The 19,164-nt window shown below is 39.1% G+C and overlaps 1 protein-coding gene across 2 annotated transcripts in view; it reads left to right on the forward strand.

Moving 5' to 3' along the window:
* THOC2 (THO complex subunit 2) overlaps nt 1-19,164 on the forward strand; it is a 133,199-nt gene that overhangs the window by 31,774 nt on the left and 82,261 nt on the right. For both annotated transcript variants that reach the window (XM_054709513.1, XM_054709475.1), the window contains exons 4-7: nt 5,610-5,661; nt 10,586-10,656; nt 11,427-11,548; nt 12,640-12,773. In XM_054709513.1, the coding sequence (XP_054565488.1) occupies nt 5,610-5,661; nt 10,586-10,656; nt 11,427-11,548; nt 12,640-12,773 (379 nt within the window). The remainder of the gene's footprint in view (nt 1-5,609; nt 5,662-10,585; nt 10,657-11,426; nt 11,549-12,639; nt 12,774-19,164) is intronic.

Below are 19,164 nucleotides of genomic sequence, written 5' to 3' on the forward strand. Positions count from 1 at the left end.
ATAAAAAAAGCCTGCATTGTAATGAAATCAAGATATAGTTAATTTAAAAGGGTACTATAAAAAATAATTTGTCCAAAATATTTTTCTCCCAATATAGCATATCAAAGTATTTTCTTTGTTTTTGGTTATGTTTAGAAATTGTTTTTAAGTTGAGAATTTAATTATTTTAAATTGAGGCTGCATAGTTCTAATGTTCACTTGATGGCAATTTTCATGTGTTTGCTGGTTTTAGAATATGTTAACTAGATTTTTTTCTAAACTTTATGTGCTTATTCTGTTTTACTCTTTTTTAAAAATATGTTTTTATTGATTTCAGAGAGAGGAAGGGAGAGTAAAGGAGAGACAGAAACATCAATAATGAGAGAGAATCATTGATCTGCTGCCTTCTGCATACCCCCTACGGGGGTTCTAGCCCACAACCCAGACATGTGCCCTGACCAGGATCACACCATGACCTCGTGGTTTATGGGTCTATGTTCAACCACTGAGCCACACTGGCTGGGCTTCTGTTACACTTATTTATTGGAGAATTTTAAAAAAAATATATTATTGGTTTCAGAGAGGAAGGGGGAGGGAGAGAGAGAGATAGAAACATCAATGATGAGAGAGAATTATTGATTGGCTGCCTCCTGCACACCCCGCATTGGGGATGAGGCCCGCAACCTGGACATATGCCGTGACTGGGAATCAGACCATGACCTCCTGGTTCATAGGTCAACACTCAACTACAGAGCCACACTGGCCAGGCTGTTTCTTAGAGAACTAGAGGCCCAGTGCATGGATTCTTGCATCGGTGGGGCCCCTTGGCCTGGCCTGCAGGCATCGGGCCGAAACTGGCTCTCTGACATTCCCCGAGGGGTCCTGGATTGTGAGAGGGTGCATGCCAGGCTGAGGGACCCCACTGGTGCACCATCGGGGCCAGGGAGGGACCACGGGAGGGACCACGGGAGGGCTCCAGGGACCACGGGAGGGCTCCAGGGCTCCAGGGCTCCATCTTGCCCAATCCTGATTGGCCGGACCCCAACAGCAAGCTAACCTACTTGTCGGAGTGTCTGTCCCCTGGTGATCAGTGCACGTCATAGCGACTGGTCAAACGGTTGAATGAACGGTTGGACCCGTAGCATATTAGGCTTTTATTATATAGGAAAGGATTTAAGTTAGATTCAGACTATATGCTTTTCATGGTGGTTTGATATTTGAATTGAAAGATGAGCTCTGAAATTGTAAGGGTGTTAGGGTGTTTATTGTAAACCAGTAGTTCAGTTTGAATTTTTACAAGTAATGTATTATTCTGCTAGGCTGGATTTTAAACTTATATAAATAAAATCATATGTCCAGTTGAGAACACCTGTAATAATAAGCATTATTGAGATAGGACTTGGGGCTTTTTGATATTAGTGCAAATTTCCCTTGTGCTGCCTTAAGCTTCTAGTTTCTTTCTGTTAGGATAGGTAATCTCCTTTATATGATTTTTTTTTTTTTTTTGGTGCTTTTCCGGGGATAGGGTTTTTTTTTTTTTTTTTTTTTTTTTTTAGCTTTTTAAGTCTTGATTGTTGAGAGTATTACAGATATTCCCCTTCCCTCCCCCCCCCATTGCCACCCCTCCACCCAGTTCCTGCCCTGTCCCTCTCCAGACCTTCTCCACCCTATTTTCTGTGTCCATAGGTAAGATCTTTGGTTAATCTCTTCCCTCCCCCCCTCCTCACTTTCCTCTGAAATTTGTCAGTGTGTTCCATGTTTCCATGCCTCTGATTCTATTTTATTCACCAGTTTATTTTGTTCATTAGGTTTCTTGTTCATTTATCTTGATTTTTAAATTCAGTTGTTGATAGGTATGTATTTATTGCCACTTTATTGTTCATATTTTTTATCTTTTTCTTCTTCTTCCACTTCTGAAAGAATACCCTTCAACATTTCATATAATACTGGTTTGGTGGTGATGAATTCCTTTAGCTTTTTCTTGTTTATGAAGCTCTTTATCTGACCTTCAATTCTAAATTATAGCTTTGCTGAGTAGAGTAATCATGGTTGTAGGTCCTTGCTGTTCATCACTGTGAATATTTCTTGCCACTCCATTCTGGCCTGCAAAGTTTCTGTTGAGAAATCAGCTGACAGTCGAATGAGCACTCCCTTGTAGGTATCTAATTGCTTTTCTCTTGCTGTGTTTAAGATTCTCTCTTTGTTTTTAATCCTTGGTATTTTAATTATGTGTCTTGGTGTGGGCCTCTTTGGGTTCCTCTTGTTTGGGATTCTGTGCTTTTTGGACTTGTAAGTCTATTTCTTTCACCAGGTGGGGGAAGTTTTCTGTCATTATTTCTTCAAATATGTTTTCAATATCTTGCTCTCTCTCTTCTTCTGGCACCCCCATAATTCTGATGTTGTTACGCTTGAAGTTGTCCCAGAGGCTCCTTACACTATCTTCATATTTTTGGATTTGATTCTCAGAATCATCTACTGTTGAAACCCTGTAAATTATTCTTTATTTCAGTTAGTGTGTGCTTAATTTCTGACTGGTCCTTTTTCATGTCTTTGACATTCTCACTAGGATCCTTGAAATTTTCACTAAGTCCCTTGAAGGTCTCATGAAGATCTTTGAGTAAACTTAAAACCATGGTTTTGAACTCTGTATCTAGTAGTTTGCTTGTTTCCATTTCTTTCATTTGTGACATGTTTCTTTGTCTCAGCATTTTGGTTGATTCCCTGTGTTTGTTTCTATGTATTAGGTAGAGTTGTTATGTCTCCTGGAATTGGTAGAGTGGCCTTGTGTAGTAGGTATCCTGTAGGGCTCAGTGGCTCAGCCTCCCCAGTCACCTGAGCTGGGCACTCTAGGTGTACCTCTGTGTGGGCTATGTGCACAGTCTTGTAGTTGAGCCTTGATTGCTGTTGGTGTCACTGAGAGGAATTGATCTCTAGGCCAATTGGCTGTGAGGACCAGCTGTGACTACAATGGGAGAGCTGCTATGTAGGAAACATCCTGTGGAGCAGGATTTGCTTCAGTGATGCTTTGGTATTCACTGAATCTGCCCCTTGAGTGTGTCACTTGCGGATGTGTAGAGTTGTAATCTGGTATGACCTGAAGCTGTTCACTGTGTGCACTGGCTCTGGCATCTCCAGGGAGGTGCATAGTCAGCCACTGCCTGGGGCCAACTGGCAGGAGCTACAGAGAGATCTGCAGATGGCTGCTATTTGTATTGTGCTTGGAAGTGCCCAGGTGAGGCCCAGCTGTGAAGCAAGGCTGGCTGGTGCTATTGCTGGGTCTTGGGCCTTTTATTGATAGGTTTGGGGCATGCTGACACCAGCTCCAGTTTGAGAGATTTTAGTGAAGCCTGAGCCAAGAAAGGCCATTCATGTAGAAAAGCTGCTGCAAACAGCTTGGGTGGTACTGCAAATTGGATGGGGTGGGATCTCAGGGAATCACCAGGGTGGAGCAAACAGTGTTATCCAGGCTGATGAAGACTCAGATATGGCCCCTGACAGTCAGCTCTGCTACAGGGGAGATTCCAGCACAAGAACAATGATCCCTGCGAGCACCCTTGTCTGGGAGAAAGCCACTCCTGAGTTCCTGCCCCGATGCCAGACAATCTAGCTCCTCCCCATATGTGTCTGAGTCCCCAAAAGCCACCCAGTGCTGGAGCTCAGAGGTATTGAGGCCAAATAAGTTTGTGTGCTGGCTCTTTAAAAGGAACAGTGGGGTCTCTAGCAGCCTCAGTGTCACTTAGCTATCATCCCCACTGCTTTTTATAGCCCATAGTTAGGGGGACTTTTCTTCCTAGCTCTGGAACCCTGGGCTGAGGGTCTGGTGTGGGGCTGGGCCCCTTTGCTCCTTATAGGCAGCCTCTGCCGAGACAATATCCATCCAGATTAAAAAACACACACAACAAAAACCTGGGTGCCAGACCAGCTCGTTCCATGCCTCTGTCCCTCCTACCAGTCTCAATGTGTTTTCTTCTTCTCTAGTTGTAGGACTTCCATTCAGCCAGCTTTCAGGCAGTTCTGAATGATGGTTGTTTAGTATTATAGTTGTAATTTTGATGTGGTTTTGGGAGGCGGCATTTACCTATGCAGCCATCTTGGTTCTCCCTGGGGATAGTCTTAAAGAACTTCTATGTTTAGCTGTTGTGATCTCTCCCTCTCATATTGATATGTATTTGAGCAGTAGGGCTTTAATGAGTTTCTCTTTTATCCCTAAACTGTCTTTCTTTATCTGATAATAGCAGCATTAGCTATGTTGGAGTAGTCTATTTCTTTCTCTCTCTTTTTTAAAATTTATTGGGGTGACACTGGTTAATAAAATTATTCAGGTTTCATGTGCATGAATCTATAACACTGTATAGTGGGTTTACCACCCTAAGTCAAGTTGGAATAGTCTGTTTCTTAACTAATCCATCTTTGAAAACTCGTGTCTTGCTCTGTTATTTCTGGTTTTCAGGTAGCTCGAGTACTTTCATTTAAGTAGACATAGCCAAAGTTCATAGCCCTTAAGAAAGTTGAGACTAAAGTGTGGTCTACAGTTTATTTCATTCTTTAAATTGGGCATCAATGTAGGGTTTAGTGTGGTTCTGGAAACTGAGCCTAATACTTTATTGAAAATGAATAGTCCAAGAGAACTTAATATGTGTTTGTTTCTTATCTTCCCCTTTCCTTTGAACCTTTAGTGATTTTTATCTATCTATCTATCTATCTATCTATCTATCTATCTATCTATCTATCATCTATCATCTGTACTTCTGCAGCTGGATTATCTTTGTCATGGCTTCCTTACAGTCCCATTCTCACTATCCCATATCTTAGCCACAGAAACATATCTTGCAAATCTCTTACAGATGTCAGTTTGTTCTTTAGAATTAAGTTTCTTTCCTTTAGTCTCTGAGCATAGGTTAATTTTAGGGTTGCTATCATGCCAGCAAACTAATTGCAATAGTTGAACTGTGATCCTTACTAAGGGAAAATGGCTCTAAAATTGGGCATAGGAGTGGGAAGTGCTGAACTTTTCATGCAGAAATGAGGGGAGAATTTTGGGTCAGTTTCTCCAAATGCTACAGACATCAGTGCTTAAGGAAAATAAAGATGGATTTTTGGTAATTATTTTCATCTTCAGAGAATCTTGAGCTATTGAACAACAGCTTGTAATTGTTTTTGTATTTTTTAGATTTCTGTTACCACTATGATTTCTGCATATATCAGTGTTGCTCAGGCACAAGCACAGCATTTAAAGTTTTGGATGAAAAATGTACCATTTTAACAGTCTTGCTTTAGGTAGGTGTGAGGTCCTCCAGATTCCAGTGGTTTCTAACATGAAACTTCATTGGACAAATGTTACTTGTTTTTGCTCTTTAATATTTCCTGAGGTGCTTGTTTAGGTTTCTTTGTTTTTAAAAAAAAAATCAGGTTATTTCATGGTAGACATTTAACCATGTTTTCCCACAGTTGTCTCCCATTTTTTATTTCTCTATATTATGAAACTTGAAGAATTTTTTTTGTCAACATAGTGGTGTTGAGGTTTTGTTAGTTTTTAAGTTTTATTGCTGAAGGGTGTTAGCCTGAAGCCATAATACTTGCTGGTGTGTTATTGTAGTATTTACTACGAATAATTATATTTTTAAAATTAGGAATTTCGTGAGGATTTGCCTTCCATTCTTGCTGATGTATTCTGCATACTAGGTAGGTATTAATCCTTTATTTTACATGTAAAAGTGCTATTGGTAAATTAATTTACTGTGTTAAATTTTTTCCTTTCAACCTAAGGATTTTAGAATATATAAATGTTTCTTAAAATCTAGACTATATTGTTTTTTTTTTACTTTATAGAGAATATAATATTCTAAGTCAAATGTGAGTATAATCACTATTTATAAACTAGTTTTAGTTTATAATTCAAATAGTTTGAGTTTTCCAGATTCTGTCTTTATATAAAATTGACCTAAATTAAGTCATTTCAAATAAATAAGCCAAGTTTTCTGAAGTTGTTAGTCTGAGTTATTCCAATTTAGTATAATTAATCATATGCCATACATGTCAGAATCTCAAAATTAGCACACTCAAGAGATACTTACTTAGCTTTTGTACTCTTGATTACTCTTAATTTTCAAAAGAGCAATAAAAGCCGAAGTAATCAAAATTACTTTTGAGGATGAGGAACCAATTTTGGAAATAGCACCTTCTCTGTTTGTTCAGATAAATAAGAATTCATGCAATATAAAAAAGGAATATTTCTTTTTTTTCAAATTATAAGAGAAAGTATATTTAGAAAGTTACAGAGGTAGTAGAAGTGAGCCAGCTGGGCTGCAAAGGCTCAGGAAACAAGTTACAGAAGCAAAAAACTGCTTGGTGCTTAGGAGAGGGAAAGGCTAAGGGAACGTACCTGGAAGCAAGAAAAAGGGAATGGGCAAGGCACAGGCACAGGTGTGCTCGCCAGTAAGGATTATTTCTTTTACAAAAGGTAGTGTCCCTCCATGGGAAGTATGGATTTAAAAAATATGTGTATTACAAGTTTATTTCTCTAATTTTAGATCTGAATTAAAATAACTGAGCACAGTTTTCCCCATCAGTTTTAGGCTTTCTATAACTTTGATCCAATAGCAAACATTGCCAGACATTATAATACTCAGTTTAAAATAAGACTTAACCTTTCTGAAATCTGAAGAATTTATAATGAGGGGTTGTGACCTGTACAAGACAACAGTGATTATGAATGCTCTTCAGCTATATGCATCCATATGAATATAAAAGAATAATATTGAGCAAATTAAGCAACTTAGAGAATATTACAAAAAAAAGCATAATTCCATTTACATAAAAAAGGGGCAAATCCAGAGAAGACTCATATAGTTTAGACACATATGCATGTGACTTGGCAAACTGGCCCCTTAAACAGAGGGCAAGGAGAAATCGAAGAGGCCGACCGCTCCAGATTTGTAGGTGGCAGATTTAATAAGCAAGGGAACTTACCTATAAAGCTTGTCTCCTAGGGCTGCAAGACTAATAGGTCTCCACACCTGCCTGCAAGAATCTTCAAGTTTATGTAGAGGCCCTAATGGGGTTCAGTCACGTATAGTGTGTACTGTTCAGATGGTCTCAACAACATGTTGCTCTCTTAAGGCTACCTCCTTGGAAAATGTCTTCCATTACGGGAACAGTGGGGAGAACAACAACAACAACAAAATGACTTAAAAAGTTTGTCAAACTGGAATGAATTATTTTAGCTCATTAATTCTAATTCCTAGAATTAGATAGGTTAGTTAAATGTCTTACTGAGAGCCTGGAATTTGATCTTAACAAATCTAAATGCCTGGTGCTTGATTTTGGGATGTTTAAGACTTCATAACAGCAGTAATGCAGAAACAGGTGAAAATGTATGGACTCTGAGAAATGAAAAGCGCAGACCATTGATGGGGTGACCATATGTCCCAGTCTTTTGTTTTCCCTGGCATAATTATGAGTAGTGCCTTTTTTCAATCTTAAAACTGTCCTGGTTTATACCAACAACAAAAAACCTTTTTAAACTTAATTTTCAAAACAGGCACTATGGATATGACTTTATGTTACAAACATTACTTTATGTTACAAACAAGTTTCAATTTAAAAATCGCTTTTACTGTAAATTTGTAAGACTGAAAACGATTGTAGATAACATTTCATGGAAGCTGTTATTTTTTGATAGTGTCAGGAGTATATTTTATGTCTATATTTGAGTATTCATCAATTATCAGCTTATTAGTAAGTTCTAATAATTTCTTTGATTTATTTTATTGGGGTATATTTCCCTTCATAGGTATTTAGTAATATGAATTATTCTTACAAGTCATTTTTTTTACTAGTAACATGAATTCATGTAGATGATGTTTGGTTGCTCTTGGAAAATTTCTTTTAGCCTATCCAGCCCATTATTACAAGCAAGATTTAGGACGGCAAACTTGGAAAGAGAATTTCCCTCACCTGCCCCCTCACTCATGTACCCCCACCCTTGGCAGAAAAAATGATCCAAGGGTGACCCCAGATTAAGGTAGGGCAATAGGAGTAAGAACGTGAGCTTCTCTAATAATAATAATAATAATAATAATAATAATAATGACGATGGTGATGAAAATAGTAACGTAGGTGCCATTTTTGGAACACCTTCTATGTTCTAGTCATTGTGTTAAAACATTTAATTTCATCTTAATCCTCACAGCAACTTGTGTATGGTAGTTGTAGAGATCACAAAATTGAAGCTCAGAGAAATTATTCTATTTTTTTAAGGCCATGAAGCCTGTAAGGCAGGGTTTGGACCTGGATCTTTTTAGTTCTAGAGCTCATGATCTTTTTACTACATCATATTGTCTTTCTAATATTTTTTTAAAATATATTTTATTGATTTTTTACAGAGAGAAAGAGAGAGGGATAGAGAGTTAGAAACATCGATGATAGAGAAACATCGATCAGCTGCCTCTTGCACAACCCCTACTGGGGATGTGCCCGCAACCAAGGTACATGCCCTTGACCGGAATCGAACCTGGGACCTTTCAGTCCGCAGGCTGACGCTCTATCCACTGAGCCAAACCGGTTTCGGCGTCTTTCTAATATTTTAACAGTTATACCACAAATGAGTGCTATACTTTCCTGATTAAGATCAATTTTATTAAAAAAAAAAACACCCCCAATCATGTAAGGATGAGAGGATCTGAGAGATCTCTATTAACCTGAAAAAGGGGGCATGTCTGATGTAACTTGATGTGCTGACCTTGGGTCAGTGGTTGATAAAATTGGGACCTAGAGTTGGAAAAGTCTGAGTGAGGGCTTTTTAGTAAAACCATAGGGGAGATTAAAGTGATAGCACCAGAGAGAGCGAGAGAGAGAGAGAGTGAGAGAGAGAGAGCGAGAGAGAGAGAGAGAGCGAGAGAGAGAGATAGCTCAGTTAAGAATTTACTGATGTCCTGTTAAGTATTTCCTAATGGTTATAACACAGAGTGGTTTCTTAATCAGGTCAGATGGCTAAGAAGAGGGAGGGCAGACTTGACTTGAAGAACTTGCTACCCAGGTGCTCTATCTTAGGAACCTTGGGAATAGATCTTAGGGACTTAAGGGCCTTGGATAGTAGGTACATGTTGGTTAAGAGAATAGGCCCAGTTTAGTCCTGACCTCGCACAATCAGTATCCTTGAAGTTATAGGCTGAGGAGGGACCATAAGGCCAGATAACAGGGAGACAACTAGGAGTTCCTGGAGGGGTCGGGGAGATGGGCGAGATACTCATGGATTAAAAGTCTTATTGAGAGGTTTGAGATTGTACTGCAATTTACATTGTATAAATTACACCTGCAGTTCCTTTAATGCACTTGAGTTGACTGTGCGCTTAGCTAAAGTGGCCAAAATATTGGGAAATGGCACTGTCCAGGAAGGGGAAAATGGAGAAGGGCCAGGAGAATGTAGATATCTTTGATGATATATCCTCTTCTCTTTTGATTCTCAGTGATGGCAATAGAAAGTAAACTGAAGCAAAGCAGTGGTAGGACATCTATTTGGGAAGACCCTAGAACCCTTAGAGGATACTTCTTATTATTAATTACTAAAATTTGTGACTCTTTCTATAGCACATTCTAAATTATGAGTTGACTTTAAAGATAGGAGAGTAGTATGCAATCAGTGAAAGCAATGACCCTGAGATCAGCCTTGTAATCTTGCCAAGCCTGGTTGAAATTTTTGATGCTTGGCATATAGAGCTAATTATTTTCTTTCCTCTATACTTCAGACCAGAAAATTGTTTGAAAGAAATTTTCTGAATAATTTACTGAAACTCAAGGAGATCTCAGTTTTTATACATATTTCAGTGGGAAGAAAACAAAAATCTTGAATAAATTTTTGTTTGCTAAATAGACTTGTAATTCAAAATAAGATGTTAAAAATATCTTTTAATACTCTCTTTTCATAGAGTTGGTGGCAAGTTAGCTTGATTAGAACATGGTACATACTACCAAGGTAGCCAAGGTCAAAGATTTGATCTTCATGAGTAATAGGATCTTTAAAAGTATTAGAAGAAATCTTTGTTGTCACCCAGTTCACCTAAGGAAGGAATCTTTTCTTTAGCATCTCTAATGTGGTTATTTAAACTTTGCTTAAACATTTTGGCTCTTTTATGTTAAATAAAATATATTATTAAAAAACTTAACATTCCATTTCTGAAAACAGTATTTTTTAAATATATTTTTATTGTTGATAGAATTACAGATATCTCCCATCCCCCCCCTTTATTCCCCTCCTCCCAGCCCCTCCCCACCTCCCAGGCCTTCACTACCCTATTGCCCATGTCCATGGGAAAACAGTATTTTTTTGAAATTGTTGCTTCTAGTGCCATAGCACATAGCTCATTTTATGAATATGCCATTGATCACAGGGTCAGTCTCCAGTATCAGGATAAATTAATGCTAAGCATTCATATGCATATGAAGGAGAGCTCATACTTACCATAGTTTAAAATTTTTTTGACTAAATTCAGAATGAGACATTTTAAAATAAGCTAGTTTTAAAGAAAATAAGTCTATTATTATAGTTCTGGAGAAAGTCTAGAAAAATAAGTTAAACTTTCATCTTTTTTTCTCCTCATCATTGTAGATATTGAGACAAATTGTTTAGAAGAAAAAAGCAAGAGAGACTATTTTACACAATTGGTATTAGCGTGTTTGGTAAGTTTTAAAAAAATAATTCCCTTTCTAAATTTTACATTGAACAATCACAGTTAATCATGTTAATGGAGAAGGATATTGACATTCAGTTGATTATAAGGTATGATTTGGGTTTTGAAATGGAATGCTTTGTAAAATTAGACATGCTAATTATGTCTATGAAATAGGCATGCTACCATATCACTTAAACCATTCCTGACCTAGTAGGTTTCTAACCGAGTAAAAAGGTAAGCATCTAGCAAGTGAGGAGAAATGATGTAGACAGCTTTTAAACAAACAATTTTTCATAAACTCTCTATTAGGCAAGGAGAAAAAGAATGGAGGTAGTTTAAAAACAATAGATTCTAGAACTTGTTATAATCATTGTCTATTAAACCATTTTATGTTCATAAATTTAGAACCAAGGAGAAATGCCATTACTCAGACCCAGGAGAATGTCTTTGTTTTTGCTGTACTAGAATTATTTGATTTAAACAGTAGAAATCAAAGAAGGCTTAAGTGCTGTATTATCTTAAAAAAATGCAGTTGACAGACTCAATAGGCTGTAAATAGCATGCATAGACCTTTTTTTTAAAAAAAAAAACTATGCTGTATTTTTCAATATTTGGAGAGTCATCATTTTTGTTGAAGTTTTAAATTTTGTTATACATTTTAAGCTGATATCTAATGGGCTTTTAATAGTTTCATTAATTATTTTGAATGTATTTAAGATTGTGGATGTACAGTTGGAATGCTGAATAATAAATGGCCTTTAATATTTTCAAATACAGTATTTAGTTTCAGACACAGTTCTAAAGGAACGCTTGGATCCAGAAACATTGGAATCATTAGGGCTTATCAAACAATCACAGCAATTCAATCAAAAGTCAGTTAAAATCAAGACAAAACTCTTGTAAGTACATGTATTTTTATGTTGTACATCAAGTACCTGAGTATGTGTTTTAGTTCTCATTTTGAATACTTGAAGTTTCTTTTTTTAATTAAATTTATAGAGTGACATTAGTTAATAGGATCATATAAGTTTCAAGTATACATTTCTTTATTTTTTTATTTAAACGTGAAGGTAAGATTTTATTGTGAATTAAAGGGAATTAATACACCCTCGGGCACCAAGAAGGTGGGGTGGGCAGGCTCTAGAAGCACTGCCTCAAGTGTACTTTTTTATGATACATGATCTTTATATTGTGTGTCTACCACCCAAAGTCAAATCATCTTCTGTCACCAACTTTCTAAAGGCAGTTTGAAGATTTTATTTTGTTGCTGTTAGCATGTGTCTTGTGTTTCTTTCTTTTTTAAAAAATTTTCTTTATTGATTAAGGTATTATATATGTGTCCTTGTTTCTTTTTTTTTAAAGTAGCATGAGTCAGCAGTGAACATTATCATGTGAAACCAATGTTAATTTTTTTTATATTAGAAGTTAAAATAACATTCAGTGCTTTCATTATTACCAATAAAATACAGCTATGGCTATATTCTAGGGCAGTGGTCGGCAAACTCATTAGTGAACAGAGCCAAATATCAACAGTACAACGATTGATATTTCTTTAGAGAGCCAAATTTTTTAAACTTAAACTTCTTCTAATGCACTTCTTCAAAATAGACTCGCCCAGGCCGTGGTATTTTGTGGAAGAATCACACTCAAGGGCCCAAAGAGCCACATGTGGCTCGCGAGCTGAAGTTTGCCGACCACGGCTCTAGGGTATATTCTTAGTGATGGAAATAGTGGTATGTTATTGTTCCTTGGGATTAGCAATATCTTTTCCTTGTGTTACTGGTTTCACCTGTGTAATTAACATTGGGGTGTCTCTTATGAACAACTGTAATTATCTATCCTAAAAGATAAAGAGGTAATAAACTTTCAACAGCTATTCTTATGATATATATAATAGAGATAAGAAAATTCAATAACAGCACATTAATTTTATGCAAGATTGTTAATTGAAATTAATTTTATCCCCTTTATGATATTTATTTAATTTCAGTTATAAGCAGCAAAAATTCAATTTGTTAAGAGAAGAGAATGAAGGCTATGCCAAGCTGATTGCTGAATTGGGGCAAGATTTATCGGGAAATATTACTAGTGATTTAATCTTAGAAAATATCAAATCTTTAATAGGTAAGACATATATCTATATATAGTATGTGTTACTAACATAAGGTTTTTATTTTTGTTAATACTCACCCACGGGTGTGTGTGTGTGAGGGTGAGGGTGAGGGGGGAAACATCGATGTGAGAGAGAGACGTCGACTGGTTGCCTCCTGCCCCATACTGGGGCTGGGGATCGAACCTGCAACCGAGGTATGTGCCCTTGACTGGAAATTGAACCCGAGACCCTTTAGTGCGTGGACCAATGCTCTAACTATTGAGCCACATGGGCCAGGGCAAGATAAGGTTTTTTAGCTGTGCAGAATATCCATAAAGAAGAAATGAGTGCATTCTCTATAGGCTTTTTAAAATTAAGAAATGAGAGAAGTGTCCAGCTTGTACTTTAAGATTTTTTATCAGTAATAATTAAATTTGGGAGGATATTTATGAAATCTTTTTTGTCACTGTTACTTGTGGTGTTTGTATTAGTTTCTGCTCTCTCTAGTATTGCTATTTTTCATTTTAAGTATTTTTCAGTAATCTTAAAGGGGGCAGAAAATAAGCTAATGTGAAACTACAATAAAATCTTTGGTGTGAACTCCTAAAACTTGAAAATGTTTAGTTCTTTTGAACTTGATTTAAAAAATATCTTTACCAGGGACATTGATATGCACCTTATTTTATATTTACAACAGTCTATTAAAGTAAGTGTAGCAGATGCTGTGAAAGTGTAACAGATAGGAAAGTATTATTCTCCCTATCCTTTAAATAGAATTTAGTTTTTAAAATTTGCATTGAGTATTTGGAGGAAATAGTTGACTTCTATAGAAAGAGCAATGAATGGTAGAAAAATAGGGTAATCCTGATTTTTCAAGAATGGAAAGAATTTTTGCTATTAAGTTTTACCTGTTGTGCTGTTTTAGGGAAGATTTTGCAACACCTAGATGTCTTAGGTTTTGAGACCTGTCAGAGAAGTTATATTCCCTGCTTCACCGGTTATATTTTAGGGGATGCTTATGCTCAATTTCTCAGTTCTTTCTTTGTTTTTGAAATTTATGTATGACTAAGAGAGAGGAGTTATCCCAATCCTTATCCCCTTCCTCTAATCATTAGAGTCTAATGCTATGTGTAGGGACCCATCTTTGGCTTTTGGTGATCAACAGGTATGGAAGGTAAGGAGCTTCTAGTTTAAATTTACCCTTTTCTTTGAAGTAAGTCTAGTTCTGGCAGCTGATTGACTCTCTTTGCTACTTCTTCCTGGTGTCAATTTAACAGCAGGACTAGCCACCCCATATGTAAGACTTGCTTCCCTGTGTGGCAGTGACCCATTTTAAAAAATCCTGTAGCATTTCCTTTCTATTCTTTCCAGGGTAGGCTCTACATTTTTCCCTGTAGCATTTTGATCTAGCTTGAGATGCTTGTCAGTGTTGCTTTGCTATAGCTTTGTCTCTCCTTGTATCCTGCCATGTACTTTCTTAAGATAGTATTCCCACATACAAATTCTGTCCTGTGTAAACTCCTCAGTTGTTTTTGTTTTATCTGCCTATTCATTGACATCTCTTGTCTGTCCTTGTTTCTTTTATTTTTTTTGTCCTGTGAATGGAAACCTTTTTAGTTCTTTGTCGTTTTGGGAACATTTTAAGGAGCGATTTTTTTGAATGTGTGCTTTTATCTAAATGGGAAAATGTATACTCCTTTCTTTTCTTGAACTTTTAGCCCATATAGAAAATGGCTTATGTTCCTGTCTCTACAGAACAATGTGGCAATCACAACTGCAAGCCCATGACACACATGGATATTCCATTAGTATAAACAATTTGTTTCTTGGGTTAAACCTCTATTCTAGTCCATCAAGTGTACTGTGAAGCACACTAGTCCAGAAGCACTCAGATGTTGCCTCATCAAGTAGCCTTTGTTGGACACCCCTCTCAACACTCCCTATCACTCACTATTTTTCTTCTGAGCACTTACCACTGTACAAAATGCAATGCATTTTATTCTTGACCCCCACTGGAATGTAAGCTCCATGAGGACAACTAATTTTGGTTTGTTTAGTACCTCTAACCTCAGTGCCTGGTATATAGGTGCTGAATAAATACTTGTTGAAAAATGAATAAATCTTTCTTCCTTTCTGGTAGAGTTTATAGTGATTCTTAGCCTCTTTTCCCTGACATGGAGAATTTTAGAAAGTTCATCCTCCTGGCTCAATGTTTGTTTCTGTCTGGCTATCTGACTCCCTCATCTCCCCCTTTGTCTAAGAAAGAAATTTTTTATTGACATGAAAATTGAGGTTAAGAATTCTAATTCCAATGAGCAGTAGAATTTATTGAATTCCTCCTCAATGCAGATTCCATGCAGGCCTTGTCTCATCTGGCCAGAGCAGATCACTGACAGCATTCTATTTTTCATGGCATTTTTTAATGTTTCCCCTTGTTTATTCCCATTGTTTTCTCTTTAGGAACAATTTAGACAGATAACACCTCGTACAAATCTATCTCAGGTGTGATCTCTTTCACCAGCCATTGGCAGAACGGATATCTAGTTTGGGAGGTATGCATTTTAGTTACATTTACATTTCAGGGTACTTGGTTAACTCAGGATAAATCCTTATATCATCCTATAATTAGAAGACAGTTGTTTTCTCCCTAAATGATTCTGATGCAGCAAAATGTTTATATCCTAAATATTAAAAAAAATGTTTATACCCTGTCAGATCATCTGGGGCTATTTACTACATGAACAAACAAGGAAGTAGAACCATTATGAGTCTTCATGGCGGTTGTGATCTCAAGTTTGACATTAAATTTGAAAAACTTATTAAGTAGGAATTGGTAGTGATTAGTTTAGGGTCTTGAGCTGCCAAGTCATAGACCCCACACTAATGATCCCTGCATCAAGATGGCAAAAAGCATCTTTTAGAAATTAGAGGAGAGGATGTTAGAGATGGTGTCTTTTGATTGTTGAACTAAACTATAAGCACTCTATTCTTCTGAATGCCTTTCAGAAAAAAGCAATAGCTAGGTGTTCTTTTCTTCTAAATTAGTGGTCAGCAAAATTTTTTTCTAAAGGGTGAGCAAATATTTTTTGTTTTGTTTTGTAAGGCCATGTGGTTTTTTGTTGCAGTTACACAACTCTGCCATTATAGTATGAAAGCAGCCATAGGCATTATGTAAATAAATGAGTGTGTGTGTGTGTGTGTTCTAGGAAAACTATTTACAAAAGCCTAATGGATTAGACCCAGTATGCTGATTCCTGCTCTAAATAAAAAGTGCTGGTTAAAAATTAAGTTACGGAGCTAGCTTACTTGAGTTAAGTTTTGGAGTGTGAAAATAGTTCTTTTTGGCTTAGACTCTAACCTTTTCCTTCTTATCCAGAATCAGAGCCCACTTCACTAAATCCCCCAGGACCTTCATTTGTTGCCTGTTGTTGAAGGCTGTAGATTTGACTGGGGATGGGGAAATACAGAGTGATAGCTCTGCCCCTTCAGTCTCACACGTCCTCTTGGTTGCTTGTTAAGTGACCAGAGAAACATTAAAAACAAAATAAAGCCCTGAGCCAAATGACTTTATTCTTGAGCAGATTATGGGACATTTAACCTCATTGATTACATTATCTTTACTGCTTAATATTTTATCTTTGGACCAGTTTGATTGTAAGGGCCAATTATCTTAGAAGCATCTTACTGTGTTGATTCTTTCCTATCCCTTTGACTGCTAGTTGACTGTCTCCTTTACCTAAGTTTTTGCTTTATTGAAAGTTTCTTTACTACAGACTAGTTATGAAGTTATTGTATTCTAGTATGAAAAATATGCAGCAGTTGTTTATTTTTTAGTATTATATTTTTTGTTAGGTGCATTTCTCTGCATTTTGGTTTCTGGTAGTTCTTTGCCTTGAGACGTATTTTTTTGCAAATGCAATTTATTAGAAATAGTCTAGCAAAGGTCTTTATTGCCTATTTTAGTTCATTTTATCTGCTACAACAAAATACCACCAACTGGGTGGCTTATAAACAACTGAAAGGTATTTCTCATAGTTTTGGAGGCTGGAAGTCCAAGATCAGGGTGCTAGCATGCTTGAATTCTGGTGAAGGGCCTCAGTTGCAGACTGATGGCTTCTTGCTGTATCCTCACATGATGGAAGGGTCAAGAAAACTCTGTGTTTAAAATATATATATTACTAGTGGCCTGGTGCACGAAATTCATGCACATTAAAAGGGAATTAATTAGAGGAAATATTTTAATAATGCTATTTGCCCTTTCTCTATAATAGAAGTGTCAGAGGTGAAAGAAAATTAGTAAAATGTATATGGAAATCTCCCTCCTGTCAGAGTCTGGGGCATGCCGTGGGACCTAGAGTCAAGTCCCTGCCCACTACCCACATGCCCTTTGAAAAAGCAGGAGACCCAGACCCGGCCAGCCCCACCCCCATTGGGTGAGACCAAGACCCGGCTGGCCCCACCCCTGTCAAGCCCCTCTGGGCGGAGAGTGCAGCCTCATGTTCCCCAGCCCAGCGCCGGGTGGGTGGGGGGGGTTGCGCAGTCTCAGGTCCCCTGTCAAGCCCAGCCGGGTAGGGGGTGTAGCCTCAGGTCTGCTGGCCTGACGCTGGGGCAGGCGGCACAGCCTGACGTCCCAGTCAAACCACGCTGGGCGGAGGGGGGGGGTGGCGCAGCCTGAGGTCCCCCCTCCCCATCAAGCCCTGCTGAGCAGGTGGTGTGGCCTGAGGTCCCCCGGCGCTGGGGCGGTGCCTGAGGTCTCCCAGCCCAGTGCCGGGGCGGGGGGCACAGTCTGACATCCCCTGTCAAGTCCCGCCGGGCGAGGGGCGCAGCCTGAGGTCTCCCGGCCCGGCGCTGGGGCTAGGGGTGCGGCCTGAGGTCCCCTGTCAAGCCCCGTGGGGCGGGGGCATGGCTGAGGTACTTCACCCCGGCCAGGCACCATGCAGCCTCAGGTCCCTGCTGTTCAGTCATGATGTTAAGGCATCCTGGCTAATTTGCATATTCCTCTATTATATATTAAGACTAGAGGCCCGGTGCATGAAAATCGTGCACGGAGGGGGGGTTGTCCCTCAGCCCAGCCTGTACCCTCGCCAATATGGGACCCCTCAAGGGATGTCCGACTGCCCGTTTAGGCCCGATCCCACCGGGCAGTTGGACATCCCTCTCACAATCCAGGACTGCTGGCTCCCAACTGCTTGCCTGCCTGCCTTCCTGAGTGCCCCTAACCGCTTCTGCCTGCCAACCTAATCACCCCCTAACCACTCTGCTGCCAGCCTGTTTGCCCCCAACTTCCCTCATCTGCCGGCCTGGTCACCCCTTAACTGCCCTCTCCTGCAGGGTTGATCACCTCCAACTGCCCTCCCTTGCAGGCCGGGTGCCTCCCAACTGCCCTCTCCTGCTGGCCATCTTGTGGTGGCCATCTTGTGTCCACATGGGGGCAGGATCTTTGACCACATGGGGGCAGCGATATTGTGTATTGCAGTGATGATCAATCTGCAGATTACTCTTTTATTAGATAGGATAGAGGCCTGGTACAGGGGTGGGGGCCAGCTGGTTTGCCCTGAAGGGCGTCCCAGATCAGGTGGGGGTTCCGTTGGGGTGTGGGGCGGCCTGAGCGAGGGGCCTGTGTTGGTTTGCAGGCTGACCATGCCCCCTGGCAACCCAAGCAGAGGCCCTGGTATCTGGAATTTATTTTCCTTCTACAATTGAAACTTTGTAGCCTGGAGCGGAGCCAAGCCTGGGGCTCCCTCCGAGGAGGCTGGCAGCCATTTGTGTTGGGGTTATAATTGAAACTTTGTTGCCTTAAGCAGGTGGGCCCAGCCAGGGTGTGCAGAAAGCTTTGCTTCCCCTGTTGCCGGTGGCAACCCTGGCCTGCTCTCTCAAGCTCCATTCTGCCGCCATTTGTTTGAATTTGTTTACCTTCTATAATTGAAACTTTGTAGCTTGAGTGGAGGCTTAGGCCTGGCCAGGGCAGGCAGAAAGCTTGGCTTCCTCTGTTACCTAGGAAACCTTGCTCTCTGTGGCTGTAGCCATCTTGGTTTGGGTTAATTTGCATACTCGCTCTGATTGGATGGTGGGCGTGACTTGTGGGTGTGTCGGAGGTATGGTCAATTTGCATATTTGTCTATTATTAAATAGGATATTATTGATTTCAGAGAGAGGAAGAGAGAGGGAGAGAGAGATGGAAACATCACTGATGAGAGAGATCATTGATCGGCTGCCTCCTGCACACCTCACACTGGATATGGTGCCCACAACCCGGGCATGTGCCCTGACCAGAAATTGAACCGTGACCTCCAGGTTCATAGGTTGACACTCCACCACTGAGCCATGACAGCCAGGTATTTTTTAAGGGTATTAATCTCATTCACGAGTGCTTTGCTCTCATGACCAAATCACCTAACAAAAGCCCTTCTTCCTAATATCATC

Source organism: Eptesicus fuscus, chromosome 1 (assembly GCF_027574615.1).
Source record: "Eptesicus fuscus isolate TK198812 chromosome 1, DD_ASM_mEF_20220401, whole genome shotgun sequence".
Classification (NCBI taxonomy): Eukaryota; Metazoa; Chordata; class Mammalia; order Chiroptera; family Vespertilionidae; genus Eptesicus; species Eptesicus fuscus.